The sequence below is a fragment of the Takifugu flavidus genome, chromosome 13 (genome assembly GCF_003711565.1).
Source record: "Takifugu flavidus isolate HTHZ2018 chromosome 13, ASM371156v2, whole genome shotgun sequence".
NCBI lineage: Eukaryota > Metazoa > Chordata > Actinopteri > Tetraodontiformes > Tetraodontidae > Takifugu > Takifugu flavidus.
Window position 1 is genome coordinate 5,645,395 of NC_079532.1, and position 13,431 is coordinate 5,658,825.

General features: G+C 44.7%; 2 protein-coding genes across 7 annotated transcripts in view; both read left to right on the plus strand.

The window, feature by feature from the left end:
* Nucleotides 1–1,568: 1,568 nt before the first annotated feature.
* hmg20a (high mobility group 20A) lies at nt 1,569–7,893 on the plus strand. 6 transcript variants are annotated; one of them, XM_057052912.1, is made up of 10 exons: nt 1,570–1,706; nt 3,358–3,459; nt 3,555–3,764; nt 4,117–4,173; nt 4,572–4,704; nt 4,957–4,994; nt 5,641–5,716; nt 5,949–6,164; nt 7,291–7,423; nt 7,497–7,893. In XM_057052912.1, exons 2-10 carry the CDS (start codon nt 3,394–3,396, stop codon nt 7,498–7,500), a joined length of 933 nt encoding a protein of 310 aa, XP_056908892.1. In that variant the 5' UTR covers nt 1,570–1,706; nt 3,358–3,393; the 3' UTR covers nt 7,501–7,893. The 6 variants fall into 6 exon arrangements, with proteins under 6 accessions (XP_056908889.1, XP_056908892.1, XP_056908893.1 ...); XM_057052909.1 differs by lacking the exon at nt 4,117–4,173 and having other exon boundaries at nt 1,569–1,706; nt 3,555–3,932; XM_057052913.1 differs by lacking the exon at nt 4,117–4,173 and having other exon boundaries at nt 1,572–1,706.
* Nucleotides 7,894–11,222: 3,329 nt separating this feature from the next.
* The window catches only part of peak1 (pseudopodium-enriched atypical kinase 1), a 31,655-nt gene continuing 29,446 nt past the window's right edge, over nt 11,223–13,431 (plus strand). Inside the window, exon 1 of the mRNA XM_057052903.1 lies at nt 11,223–11,433. The gene's annotated coding sequence lies outside the window, so the exon portion shown is untranslated. The remainder of the gene's footprint in view (nt 11,434–13,431) is intronic.

Here is a 13,431-nt window from a genome sequence, read left to right on the forward strand (position 1 = left end):
ACTGATGTTCCGTGAGGACAGACGTCAGGGTCCTCGCTGAGATGCAGGATGGAGTAAAGCTGCTCCCGTCTGGCCAAAAATCTGACCTAAATGCGAGTCAGTTTGACCAAACAAACATGACTGTGGGCGAAAAGGGGGAGTTCAAATTGTAAATTGCGGTGTTCTTTGTATTACCAGAGCTGGTCCCAGAGGTGGCAGAGCTCTACTTTTTCCTGGCAGGTCCACATGCATCATGGACTTGTAGCACATGTCCTGAGGCTGCTGGAGAGCTGGTGTTCTTTTAACTTACGTGATTACAAATTCAGATTGTGCAGCAGCCGTTCAGACAGTCCAATATGTATGAAATGTCCAGGGAAGATGTTAATTACATAATAACTTTTATTAAAAGGATGAGGTCACGAAGCACTCTGATGCTGAAACAGATGCCACACTTGAAAAATGAAGGGGTGTCTCTTGCATTCTGATTAGATCATCCCGAGAAAAGAAAACCAAATAGCTTCATTTTGATTGTGACTGTATGTTCTCAACTCCGGATGTTCCCGACCGTTGTGTAATGAGCCTGAGAATTGGGTTGGATTAACTCTGGATAATTGCAATTAGATTGCAATCAGCGTTTCAATTAAACAGTAGATTCAGTTTGGTTTCTCTCACTTGGGTGTTGATTTGATCTGTTCATTTAGAATTAGCCTTCTCACACTGCCTCTGAAGTTAAGGGTTTCTTTTGGGTTGAGACCAGCAGGACTATTAATCCTGTGTATCCTACAGCAACTCAACGGTGATCTGTTAGTAAGTATTTTTCTCAAATGAATACACCTTTTTTATTGGCGGGTTGAGGATACGCAATGTGGTGCAACATGCTGATCTAGGGTTGTACGATTTAATTACACCCTGAGGTTGTTGGAAGGATAAGTATCGATGAGGGGTTTGTGCTTGTGTGGGTTTAACTGGCAGAGCTTGGTCCCAGTTGAAAACACGAAAATTGACAGCGAAATTAAAGTTGATTGGAAAACTACAAGTTACATTAACTTAATAAGCTAAGTTGCCCCACAGGCATAATGACTGCCAGCCCTGTTTGGGAGTACATCACCTTTTCCCAGATGAACATTAACCAAAATGTCTTTATCCTTCTCATACTCCTTAATTGTGAGCGCCAACAAAACAAAAACGAACAAAAGTTTTAAATCAAGCAGTTCCCCAACTGTCCAGCAGGGGGAACCATCGCTTCCTAAAAGACATTCAAACATTTCAGCGAAGAAGAGGTGAGTGCTGAGCAAAGAGCTAGATTATCTAGAGCGGACAAGACATTGTTTTCTTTTTAGATATTAAAAATCATCAGACTTGACTCTTATTTTCTATCGACTATTTAATCACACCATTGTTTCTGTGGCTTCTGAAGGCCATTCATTCGTATCATTTATTCTGTCCAAGGTTATTAAGTTCAGAGAGATTCCAGGTTTTCGTGTATTTTCAAGTGATTGTGTCCTTGAAAAACTATGAAACCAATTCAGCTACAACAACAAACACAAATGCAGAACATAATAATGTAAAAAGCTTCCAACATGCGGCCATAATATTACAATAGCCCGCAGCATGAGCTCAAATTGCTTCTGTTCGTTACGGTTCTATAGAGTTGCCGCTGCATTGTTTTGATTAGGAACAGATATAGACTACAGATTGTAAAGCAGGCACCGATTGCTGTATCTAAGGTTCGTTTTCATTGGACGACTTTACCATGTATGTATATATCATATTTATTTAATTTGCGTTTATACTATCGCTTGACTGGCAAACTTACACCAAAATCTAATGTTGCTGCTCCATCTGCTAGCTCACCGTCTCTTAGCAAAGTGCTAACCTTAGCCTGAAGCATAATAAGCGCTGGCCATTGTGATAATGCTTCTGTAATCTTTGTTTTTAAAGTTCACTCCTCACTCGAGTGACGGATGTAACATCCTGGCAGAATAGGAGTGAGTCGTGGCACATACAATCGGGTTAATTTGGTTGTTTAGTCCAAATTAGCATTAGCTTGTTTTATACTGTATCTGACACTTTGAGCCACGGTGCCTATTCTAGCAAACATACCGTGATTATATTAACCATATGTCAAGTGTAGGTAGCACTAATCACTAGCGAGCGTATTTATATTCTTGAAAACATTGTTTCGTTTTAGTTTTTTAGATTTTATTCTTGACGCTAAACCTATCAGAAGACACCTTAAGCAAAGGAGTCTAATGCTTATAAGCAGCCCTGCAGACAACTTAAAATTGCATCTGAAACTCTTGACAGTATAAACATCCGACTGGATTTTTAATAATACTACATACCGATATTTTATTTCCGTTAATAGTGATAACCCAGGTCCAGGTGGCTTTGGCCTTGACTCCCAGCTTGTAAGGCTAGCTCTCTTTCATTAATCGGATTTGTGTTATTACTGTTGGGGGAAAGTGACATACTGCCTATGCAAGCATATTATTGTTTTAGAGGTTAAATAACATTGTGAAACGAGAATGTTGCTTTGCAATGACGGTTTGGTCTAGTTTGATGTAATCGGTACATGTGGCCAGCAGGGGGCGCTGCAGCACAGCGTTCCTTTTCGAAATCGTCTTTAAAACACGTTCGGTTTGTTTCTTTGCTACCTTTTTTAAAAAAAGACTAAGTATCATCTGCGCATTTTCAGAGAACAGATGGAACACACACCCAACTTGAAGTAGATGGTCTGCTGAATTTATCACTTGAAGCTGATTTGCGGCATTATAAAGGCTCTTTGAAAGAAATCCCCTTCCTACTTTTACTCCCTGCTGGATGGGGAATTCCCCCTAAATATATTCTCCTGAGAAAACTGCCTCTTGGTGGGGAACTAACTCATTTCTCTGAGACTTTTCCCATAGTGTTCAATGGCACGGGGGCGAAAACCACATCCGGGATACTCACTTACCACAGTCATTATATGAGGTCAAAGGTTAAATGCTATGATTGTCTTCCTCTTCCCTTGCAAGTTCCAAGCGCATACATTTTTAATAGCTTTATCTATTTTATAATGTTAAAATGGCTCAGTAAAAGTAATTTAATAACACATTTTTTTGAAACGCATTCCGATATCGTATAACAATGATTCCTCTCAGGGAAAACAGGCTCTTTGGGGCTTTCCTTGACTCACTCCATAGTTGCACTAATGGATTTCTATGAGAGGAAATGTAACCAGCCATAGAGAAGAGTTTAGAGCCAAGAATGGGAGGAGTAGACGAAAGCCAAACAGGCAATAGCACCACAGAAAGAAACGTCTTCCTAGCTGAGGTTTTTTTTTTCCCATCGATCATCAAATGTCCCTAAAGTCTGTTATTCCCATGTGTCCCTCAGATAGTTTTTCAGGTTCCTCCTGTTGTCGTGAGAGTCATGGATGAGCAGACCGCTTCTCCTGGAGGGAACGCCGAGAACAACAGCCAGAGGAATGGAGAGGAGGTCAGCGTCTGGACTTTGGCATCGAGCACCGTTTTTATTTTTCTGGATTCCATCTCGAAGTTTTATAACTGAGCTTTGTTTTGCCGTTACTACAGAAGCCCAGACGTGGCAGCTGGACCAAAGGGAGGAAGAGGAAGAAGCCCATGAAGGACAGCAACGCCCCCAAAGCCCCCCTCACAGGCTACGTCCGCTTTATGAACGACAGGCGGGAGCAGCTCCGGGCTGAGCGACCAGACGTGCCCTTCCCCGAGATAACCAGGATGCTGGGCAACGAGTGGAGCAAGCTGCCCCCCGAGGAGAAGCAAGTCAGTGGAGAAGAGTCAGACAGGACGAGCCATTTAGAAGTTGTGCTGCACATGTCACCTGCAGAGAGCTTACAGATGTGTTTATCCACGTGTGTTGAAGTAACCAGGGTGATTCAAACACACCAAAGGCCGGAGCGGCCCCGGCGGCCCCGGGGCGACACGATCACAGTAATGGCTGCTAAACTGTCGTCACGCTTTGCTTTCTGTAATCGCACCACCACATCAAAGCTGATTTGGTCCCAGATTTACGATGGGACGTCCGCACATCGAGCCACTCCGAGCCAGTCAGCAGGTGTTTGACGTGTTTTTCCAGGATGTATTGACAGAGTTTGATGTCGTCTTGTATTTCTAGAACTTGACCTGTGATGAAAGCATAGCAGAAAGAGACCTGAGTGGATCAAACTGCTCGGTGATAAAACCGTTACTGTCGAATGTCCATAAGATTTTTGTCATTCCAACGTATTAATGTGAATGATGCCATCGTTCCAGTCGCTTCCATTGCCTGTACGTGATACCAGTAACTCAGAAATGAGAGTTTAGGCACTTTAAGCGAGATTGTTTCTTACCACTGCTTCCCCTATAGTCCCAACCTAATTCTACCAAAGGGCGCATGTTCATGACCAGACTTTAGCCAACGCAAGTTATTAATGCTGTTTTAGTTCATCCTCCACAAGGAATGAGCTCCATGTGGGAACGATTCTTTTACCCACCAGTCATCCATCGTACCTTCCTGCCTGTTTGTTTCTTCATTGACTCACGCCTCGCCGCTCTTCTCACCCCCCCTCCTCTCCTCTCCTCTCTGCTCAGCGGTACTTGGACGAGGCGGAGCGGGACAAGGAGCGCTACATGCGAGAGCTGGAGAAGTACCAGAAGACCGAAGCCTACAAGCATTTCAAGAGGAAGGTCCAGGAGAAGCAGAAGGGCAAGCGGAACAGGGGAGGTGAGGCTGGATCCTGCTGCATCTCCAAACACGGCCAAAAGGGGTTTTTCACGGCGATGGATGTGGCGATTTCCAGAAAAACTGATAACAGCGAGTTAACTCAATCTGGCGAGCTTGGCTCCGTGCCCCAGCTGCCATTAGGGTTGAAGGTGAAACACGCGGCATCAGACAGGCAGAGGGATCAATAACCACACATTAGGTGCTTTAGAGACAGCCGCTGTCTTCCACCATTATTCTTTCTTTCTTTTTCAGATGGAGGCCACCAGGTAGCAAATGAGGCGCTTCACGAGGTCAGTACTCAGGAAAAAGCAGCATTTTACTAGATAATCCACTTTTTTAATTTCCTCAAACTCAGCACATGTGATTATTTTGGCAGGAATTCCATGCACAATTATTAGGATTGTTAAAAAGTGCCAGTCTTCACCCGTTCAAATGTTGGAGTGGGGATTTGATAGGTTTCACCCAGGAGTCTAAATCTGTCGCACGTGACACGTTCCTGCTCGGAATGTCAAGTGTTTGTTGTTGTTGCTCTAAGTGCTGTTGAGCCCAAGTTTGTGATCCGAACACATTTTTAATGAAGTTTTTCCTGTGATTAAAGGATTTTCTGCATCATTCTTCTGATTAGCTCAGGCGATTTTACTGAAATTAACTTTCCCGGGTGGATTCAACAGTTCCTTAAAGGAAACAGGACGCACACTCTCATAAATTCTGTTTGGATGTTGATGTTTTGAGCCAGAGTGTAAAAGTTAAAGGGTCTCTTCTCACTCTATCATACATTTTCCTGGTAGAATTGATTGATTCCTGGTAGAAATCCTTCTGACCTATGACCTTTCTACTCTCCAGACAGACAAATGGCTGCTTTTTGATGCAAGTGTGGCTGAATATTTCCAGTGTTTGTCTGATCTTTTTCCTCTTCGTGCCTCTGCCTCTAAACAGAAAGATACAGAGGGAAAAGACCGAACAGTGTTTGACATACCGATCTTCACAGAGGAATTTCTCAACCACAGCAAAGGTGAGGACCTGAAGCACCCACCACACTTTGTATTACACATCCTTCTTCCTTTGGGGTGTATAAATGTAGTCCTGCCGCTCCAAACATCCCAGAATAGTCTCTCAAACATCAGTGATGCCTGACAATTTAAGGGAGTTTACAGAGCAAATAAAAAAGTAATGATCCCCCGACCGCCGTCCCCTCTCTGCTGCGTCACCGCCTGAGCTTCTCTGTGTCTCCTTTGCTTCACCAGCACGTGAGGCTGAGATGCGGCAGCTGCGCAAGACCCACATGGAGTACGAGGAGCGCAACGCTGCCCTGCAGAAGCACGTGGAGAGCATGCGCGCCGCCGTGGAGCGGCTAGAAGGCGACGTGATGCAGGAGAGGGGACGCAACAGCCTCCTCCACCAACACCTGGAGACGCTGCGCCAGGCGCTCACCTCCAGCTTCTGCTCCCTCCCCCTGCCAGGTGAGAACACTGTCACGTGGGTCAGTAGCAGGATTTCCCACAGCTCCATAAATGCATCTCAGTCAGCCTGCTGTCGTCGTTCAGTGCAAATACTATAGAGCCCTTTAGCTTATCAGAGGTCAAAGTGGTTGGACATAAGTGCGCTTTAAAGCCGCGAACACGCACAATCTGATCGGGAGTTTGCAGGGCAGCCTGTGGCGCCCTCTTAATTTGAACGCTATGGAAGCAGCAGGAATGATCGTTTTCTGTTCACACTTGTTTTATGCACATGTAGAAGCCGTTCCTGACCGTCACACCCACTGCATTTTTCTCCACACCTCTCTGAGACGGAGAGAGACGCCGCGAACGCCACACGTGAATTCGTTCTCAAGAGCCTGCCAATAAAATGTGACTGCGCAGCGCAGCTCGACTTCAGCAAAGCATAGCCAGGGGAGCTGGAAAATATTACTGCAGTTCTATTTTTTATTTTTTTTGATTGAATAATCCGTATAAGTGATCCAGGGTATTCTCAGTGTAGCCATATTTTATTCTTGCTTGGGGGGAAAATAAAAAATGCATCCAGCTTCTCTTCCCTCTTCTGTTTACTTGAATTGGTTCAGTCCAGCTTGCAGACGCACCAGGCCAGTGCAAGGTGTTTGCTAGCTACAAACAGCAGTGATTAACACAAATAAGGGGAAAAAAGCAAAGATAAAATCAATTCTTCACCAGGAGGCGGTAGATCTTTCCTGAAAAGTCGATAAATATTTAGTCCGCCGTGGAATGAAGCGTTGAAAAAGCAGCGCAGGCTAAATTTAACCGCCACGTTTAAAACACACTTTGGGCGTCAGTGGCGCGATTTAGCAGTCATTATTTCCTGAATCTCTTGGCACAGTTGCAGTGAAAAGATGAGATTCTGTTGTGCAGCAGCAGCACATCATCCCTGTCTGTCAGCTGAGTCACACAAAGAATGAGCGATTCGAATCCAAGACGCCACGTGATCGACTCCCATCAACCGAAACTCTCACCGTGACTTTGGGCGTTTCCAGGGACACCGGGCTGCTCTCATCCCAGTGATTGGCCACTGCCTGCATGTGTGACATTAAAACTCTACCGTTTTGAACCTGCATCCTGTGCTGTTGCCATGCAGGGAGCGGAGAGACGCCGACTCTGGACACCGTTGATTCCTATATGAAGAAGCTCCACAGCCTCATCATCAGTAACCCGCAGGAGCACGAGAGTCTCATCAATACTGTGAGGGACGTGGTCAGTCGCCTGGACAGGTGAGAGCTCGACTTGTCTCTCCTGTCGGTTGTTTCGTCTTGTCTGACGAGTCTTTTCCACCGTTTCCTCCAGATAATTGAAGCAACGCCGTGATGGGGGGGGGCATCTCAGTGGATGCTGCTGTCTGACTTCTGTTGGTCTGTAATCTCAGTTAATCTCAAACAACATTTTCTTACCCTTAAGGGGACACAGGTGAAGGTCATGTAGCACATTTAAGGTTTATTTATTGCTTTTTACATCTTTATAACATGAAAATCCACATTTTGTTCTTATAGCTGTAGTTAAAAAAGAAAGAACTAATCACATGTGTGTCTTCTATTCTGCCTTCAGTCTCCATTTATCACCAATACTTCCATCTGGACATGAACTTGTTCTGATCAGAGAGGTCAAGGGAGTTAAATGGGTTAGCAGTTTTTTTTACACTCTGTCAAAGAACTCTTTGTGTTTCCAATAAATATTCCGGATTGGATTTGTTCGTGACTTTTATCGCTGGGTGCCGTCGCCACGTTCTTTTAAAATGTCGTCATTAAAGCCGAGAAGTTGTTCTGGGTTTTACAGCAGCTGCTTTTGTGTGAGCAACAGATCCCTTCCTGACCGCGTCTGTAAAATTAGCAAAAGAAACATGGAACAAGCTCTGTGTCCCGCTCGCTCCAGATGGGAAGAGCTGTTAGCTCTAACAGCAGTTTTCACACCAAACTCTTGTCATCTAATCCAGATTTGCGGCCATCCTGCTCTAGTACCTGCTGCTGGTCACCGTGTTTGCTGGGTCAACACCGAAAGCTTATTTATACACTAAGTTTGGAGTCGAGAAGATTTGGATTCGTGAAGTTAATTTTGGCAGCTCGTTTGTAATTTACCAACACTGTGAGGCTCGCTGACTGCTACTAAGCTGCTCCAAAGCTGAGAAAAGCACTGTTTCATGTTTGAGGATTGTTTTACTCGCAGCCACACGAGGCCCAATGGCTGTGCGCACAGAAGGAGACCCATTAGCATGCTGTCAACAGAGGGGCTGTATTTATTTTATTCGCGATATTACGAGCTCTTCCTGTTTCCAGTCGCGGATGCCTACTTCCTCTTTGCCAGCTGAGACTTCCTGTCATGTGTTGTCCGATCAATATGCCCAACAGGCTTTCTGCTCCTTCTGGCGAGTCAGATGAGTTCATGAATTCCTGGCTGTGCTCACAGTGAGTATATGCTTGAATGTTGGCAGAATCTATGTTTCTGTGCAAGCTTAAACAACATTTTATTGATTTAAATAGCAATATGATGCTTGCATTTAAAAACAAACCTCTGGCATCATCTTTAACAATCATTTGGGTGTTTTAAGTGGAGAGTTTTAGCATCTAGAATTGAGGGTAATGCCCCCACACAAACACGGGCCTGGCAGTGGAGGTAGAGCAAGATAGACAAGGATATTCCTGAGCCCAGAACGTGTTCTTGAGCTCCGCCCCCTGTTCGACGCTCGCCGCTTCCTTCATGCCGACGGGCCCGGAGCTCATTTGAGTAATTAGCTTCGTCTGCTTATGCCTCCGCTTTGATGTTGGCGCGATGCTGCATGAAAGAGGGAAAAGATGAGTGATAAACAGTGGAGTCATCGCCTTTTCCATCCCCTCGAGTTGATCTGTGGCACCAGCATCCTCTGGAGAAACTCCACCGTTCTATTTTGAAACGCTTGCGTTCGAAGGAGCCAGGTGGTGCACGCGGCGTCCCTCTGTGCGGCCTTTTGTCTTCACATAAGAAACACCTTCTGTAATGAAAACAAGCCCGTCCTCAGCAGGGCCGAGTCTGGACCTCTGCTCGGCTTCCTGCCAGCGGAACGACACCGGTGAGAGGCGGCGGTTCCAGCAAAGGGTGGACAGATTCTGGACCTCGGCGGGGATGGAGCGGCTCACAGTCGGGAGGATGAGTCAGTCATCACGTACAGAATTGGCGCGGGATGGTGGCCGAGTCCTAAACGGCTTCATTTTGCACTATTATGGTCAAAGCTGTAGTTACTGCGTATTTGCTTGTGAAGGGAATAAACATGCATCTGTATGTTGACCTCAGTTTATGGAAACTCTTCAGAGGAGATGCCTCCAAATTCCTCACAATATGGGGGCCGATATGTCCCTCTGCTTTTATTAAACCATCTTTGAGAACATAATGAGGTTTGAAATGAAAAGTGGGCTAAATAGACATGCAGAATGATGTCACGCTCCTGCCTCCACGCCCGTCTGCTTCCTCAAATGGGGATAAAAGTCCAGTCATCAGGAAGGGTCAATGTTCTCACTTCAGCATTGCTGATGTGAGTCAGTTCAAATGTCACCATGTCGGCCCTGGATGACCCCTAACTCCTACCAAAGTGATGACACAGCAGGATGTGGCTCAGCCTAATTCCAGATGCCCCCAGTCTTTTTTCTGATTTTTTTTTTTTTAAGTTTGTGTGATTTATTTCCAGAACTGTTGACAGTAAATAAAACTGGTTTAGTCCTCTCCCACTCTGTCATTAAAAAGCTCCCTGTTTTTAAGGCTTTTTGTTGTTTTTTTTGAGGGGGGGGGGGTTGGAATTCAAAAAGGGTGACTCATCTTCCTCTGTGTTGATTCACTCCATCTTCAACCGTACTGGGAAGACTTTGGCCCCAGTGCCTGGGACTGGGGCAGAGAGAGGGAGGAAACAATGCTTGGAATTTGTAAAAAAAAAAAAGAAACTTGAGTCATTCCCACATGTCAAACTCAAAATGAGCTCCTCCTTTTCCTAAAGGAGGAGCTGTTTTATTGTGCCTCTTTTTTATGCTGTCCAAACATGTGATCTTTCATCAGATAATTTAAATAATTGGTAGGTTTCACTTTCAATGAGAATGTGTCTTTTAATCATTAATGGAATATTCCCAGGTGCAGCGAATGCAGCAACAGAAAAGAATAATTCAGCTCAGGCTCTGTCATGAGAAGCTTCGTGGGGGTGAAAAATACCTTTCAATAACAGAGACCCACACTGCTTCCTCTTATTATTCAGGACACTTTTCAAATGAGATGGTTTTGGATTCAATCTCGCTGGATGTTTCAAAGAGCTTCGCGGTGACTAATGTCAACACAGCCAACAAATCTGAATAATGAAAGAGAAGAATGCCTCAAAATTAAGAAACCATTAAGCAAAGTGTAATACCAGTGTCTGTTTTGCTGCTTTTCATATAAGTAGACAGATGAAAGTGAGCGATACAAAAATATGTTTGCTCAAATTGAGCGGAAGCAGCTGAAAATGTAGTCAACCATTATTCTTTGTTATCTCGATATAATAGCTGATATTACAAATGCAAATTGACTGAAAACGATTACAGACAATATAATACAGACAGGATTATTAAAAGACCGTTTTTCCTCTGGTCTTGGTCATTTTAGTGTCTTTGTAACAACAATAAATACACTCCAAATATTTTCTTTGAGTATTACTTCTACTTTCAACAGAAGTAGGAAAAAAACCAAGAATTAGATTATTTAAGGAAGAATATTTAGGTCATGTAATTATAGTAGTTTAATTTAATATGATCTTACTTGAATTTAAAAAAAAAAATCCAACACCGTTCTTTGAGTGAGACAATTATGATTGTGGGAAGAATCTGGTCTTGGTTTTAAAAAGAAATGGTTTGAAAAATATTTACAAAATAGTCGCGATTATATTCCAAAAAATGAGCTCGAAGATCGGGAATCCAGATCATTGAACACAGAAGAAACGGATTTAATTTCTTTCTTTTTTTGGGAAGGGGGGGGACTGCGCGTTCACGCGGTTCTTCCGGCACGCTCAGCCTCCCCGTGCGCTCGCTCCCGCGCCGCGCCTGTGGAAAACTGCGGCGGCTGTTGTAGCGAAGCCACGCAGGGAGCGGAGCCGAGGGGAGCCCAAACCGCTGGCTCCGGCGAGAGGTCAGCCACATACGCTCGGAATTTCGCTTCTCCCGACTCTGGTGACCTTGTCAGAAGCGGAATTACTGTCGGGGAGAGTGTTACCACGGGCGGGGAGATATTTGGCGTCCAGAAGGTAAGAAAAAGTTAGCAAAGGGGTTCTCCCTTTTTTCCTAAATTGAAAGTGCCTCAAAGCGCAAGTCTGGTCAGGTCCCTCGGTAAGTTCCAGTTTGTTAACCTGCGGAATGTCGAGTCTCTCCGGGTAAACTAAGGGGCATTACTCGGCCTAAATGTGGAATGGTTGGAGTCTGTTCAGTGATGCGAAGGCGAAGAAGTTTGCTAGCCGTTGTTCCGCCTCAGCGAGCCGAACGTGAGCTAATTAGCGGCCGCTGACTTCGGAAGGCTGCAACATAACAACCCGCTGCTGTCATACCTCCGGTATAACGGGCCACGGCCCCGTTTAAGCCCCGGTCTGATGGTCGTTAGGTCGGATTGGCTCTCAAAAGTTAGTGTGAGTGTGTGTGTGTGTGTGTGAGTGTGTGTTTGTTTGGAGGCAAAACCCAGGACACACCGTAGCAGCGTATAAAATGGGACAATAGCCCTCATGTCCAAATGGGATTCCAGGTGGGGATCGTTTTTACTGGGAACCAGTGGAGGTGTTTTATTGAAAAGTAAATACAATCAAGAGCATTATACACCAGGGAGGTGTGGTTTAGATAGAATGGATGCAGAACGAGCCTTCATTGCGTCTATTGGTCATTGGATTTTGGAATTTTAGTTGACAGTGAGTGTTGCTTCTATGTATATATCGGCAGTTTTTGGTGTAGAAGAGAGAGAAAACCCAGACAGGTGCAGGGGATTATCCTGTCAGTCCTTTCTATCAGACCCCCCCCCCCCCCCTTAAAGCTGTGGTTTCAGGCAGAGCTCAAACCCATTAAGAAGAGAAAATCACCCATATTATCCCACAAGACCCACAATGTTTGGGATGTACACATTTCATCCAGTGTTCCAGTGATGCAGCCAGGGTTTTGGTTTCAAGGAGATGGAACTTATAGACTACAGCAGGAAATCTACAAGCCCAATTTTTCTTGAAGTTAAAAAGTTGGTTTGATTTTCACTTTCAGTTTTAACACACTAGAGACCATTTTACTGACATGCAGCATTTAAATGATTACTGACGAACCCTTGGTCTCGAGATTTACGATCAACGTTTTAGCCTGCAGCTCCGGGGCTGATTTGACCTCATTTTGAGGACAGCAATGTGCTAGTGGATCTTGGTGTCGTTGATTTACACCTTAATTCTAAATGAATTGACACATGAGCCTGCGGATTCAAAGCAGCCAACATCATGTTTACTTCAGTAAGCAACATAAAAAAACACCACATTATCCATGCTAGCACAAATGCTGAAATGTCCAATATCGATGAAGGTTGATTAAATGCATTATGCTGCAAGAATGCTTTGAGATCTTGGGTTGGTACTGTCAGCAGAGGCTTTGGACATTGTTACTGACTCTTCATCAGGTTAAAGTGGATGGAGAGATGGAGAGATTACAGATTTGTGTTGGATAAACGCTCGCTCGGCTTGTTTCCAAAGTATCTGTGGGACAAAAAGTTCACGGAACGCTTCTGTACATTTCTGTAATGTGAAAATTCACAACGCTTTTGGAAGAATCTCTGGGTCTGTTTTAGATTATTGTTTATCTCAGTGATTTATTTTGTCTGTGACTAATCTGACAGTTTGGCATTTTACCGATAAGAACATGCTGCAACGGTCCATCTGAGCCCCCATATCTGATCGTAGCACCGTTTCAACGTAGTTGGCATAGTTTAGTTTTAGGAGTTGTTATAGGCCAAAGGTTGATCTCATATCCGAGCACATGGCAGTTCGATGGCGGGCTCGTCCTCAGAACCCCGAGGTCCTAATGGGTACACTGGTGTTGCGTCATGGCTGCACCGGGGCAGCCAGAGCTGATCCCGGCTATTCCAGCAGGGCCGTCCCAGAAGTGCTGCAACTCCTGAGAAAGCAGTTCTATTTTTGATGGAAGCCACGTCAAGCTGCACAGACGTGCTCACAGCCGACAGGAAGTCCCAGCACAGATCCCAGTCTGCCCATTTTCAGAATAAAACTAAT

Bases quoted from the DNA above. Each gene is read 5' to 3' on its own strand.
- hmg20a (XM_057052909.1), top strand. From the start codon at position 3,394: ATGGATGAGCAGACCGCTTCTCCTGGAGGGAACGCCGAGAACAACAGC. The intron at 4,995-5,640 runs GTCAGTACTCAG...GCCTCTAAACAG, and splicing joins CAAATGAGGCGCTTCACGAG to AAAGATACAGAGGGAAAAGA. The intron at 6,165-7,290 runs GTGAGAACACTG...GTTGCCATGCAG, and splicing joins CTGCTCCCTCCCCCTGCCAG to GGAGCGGAGAGACGCCGACT.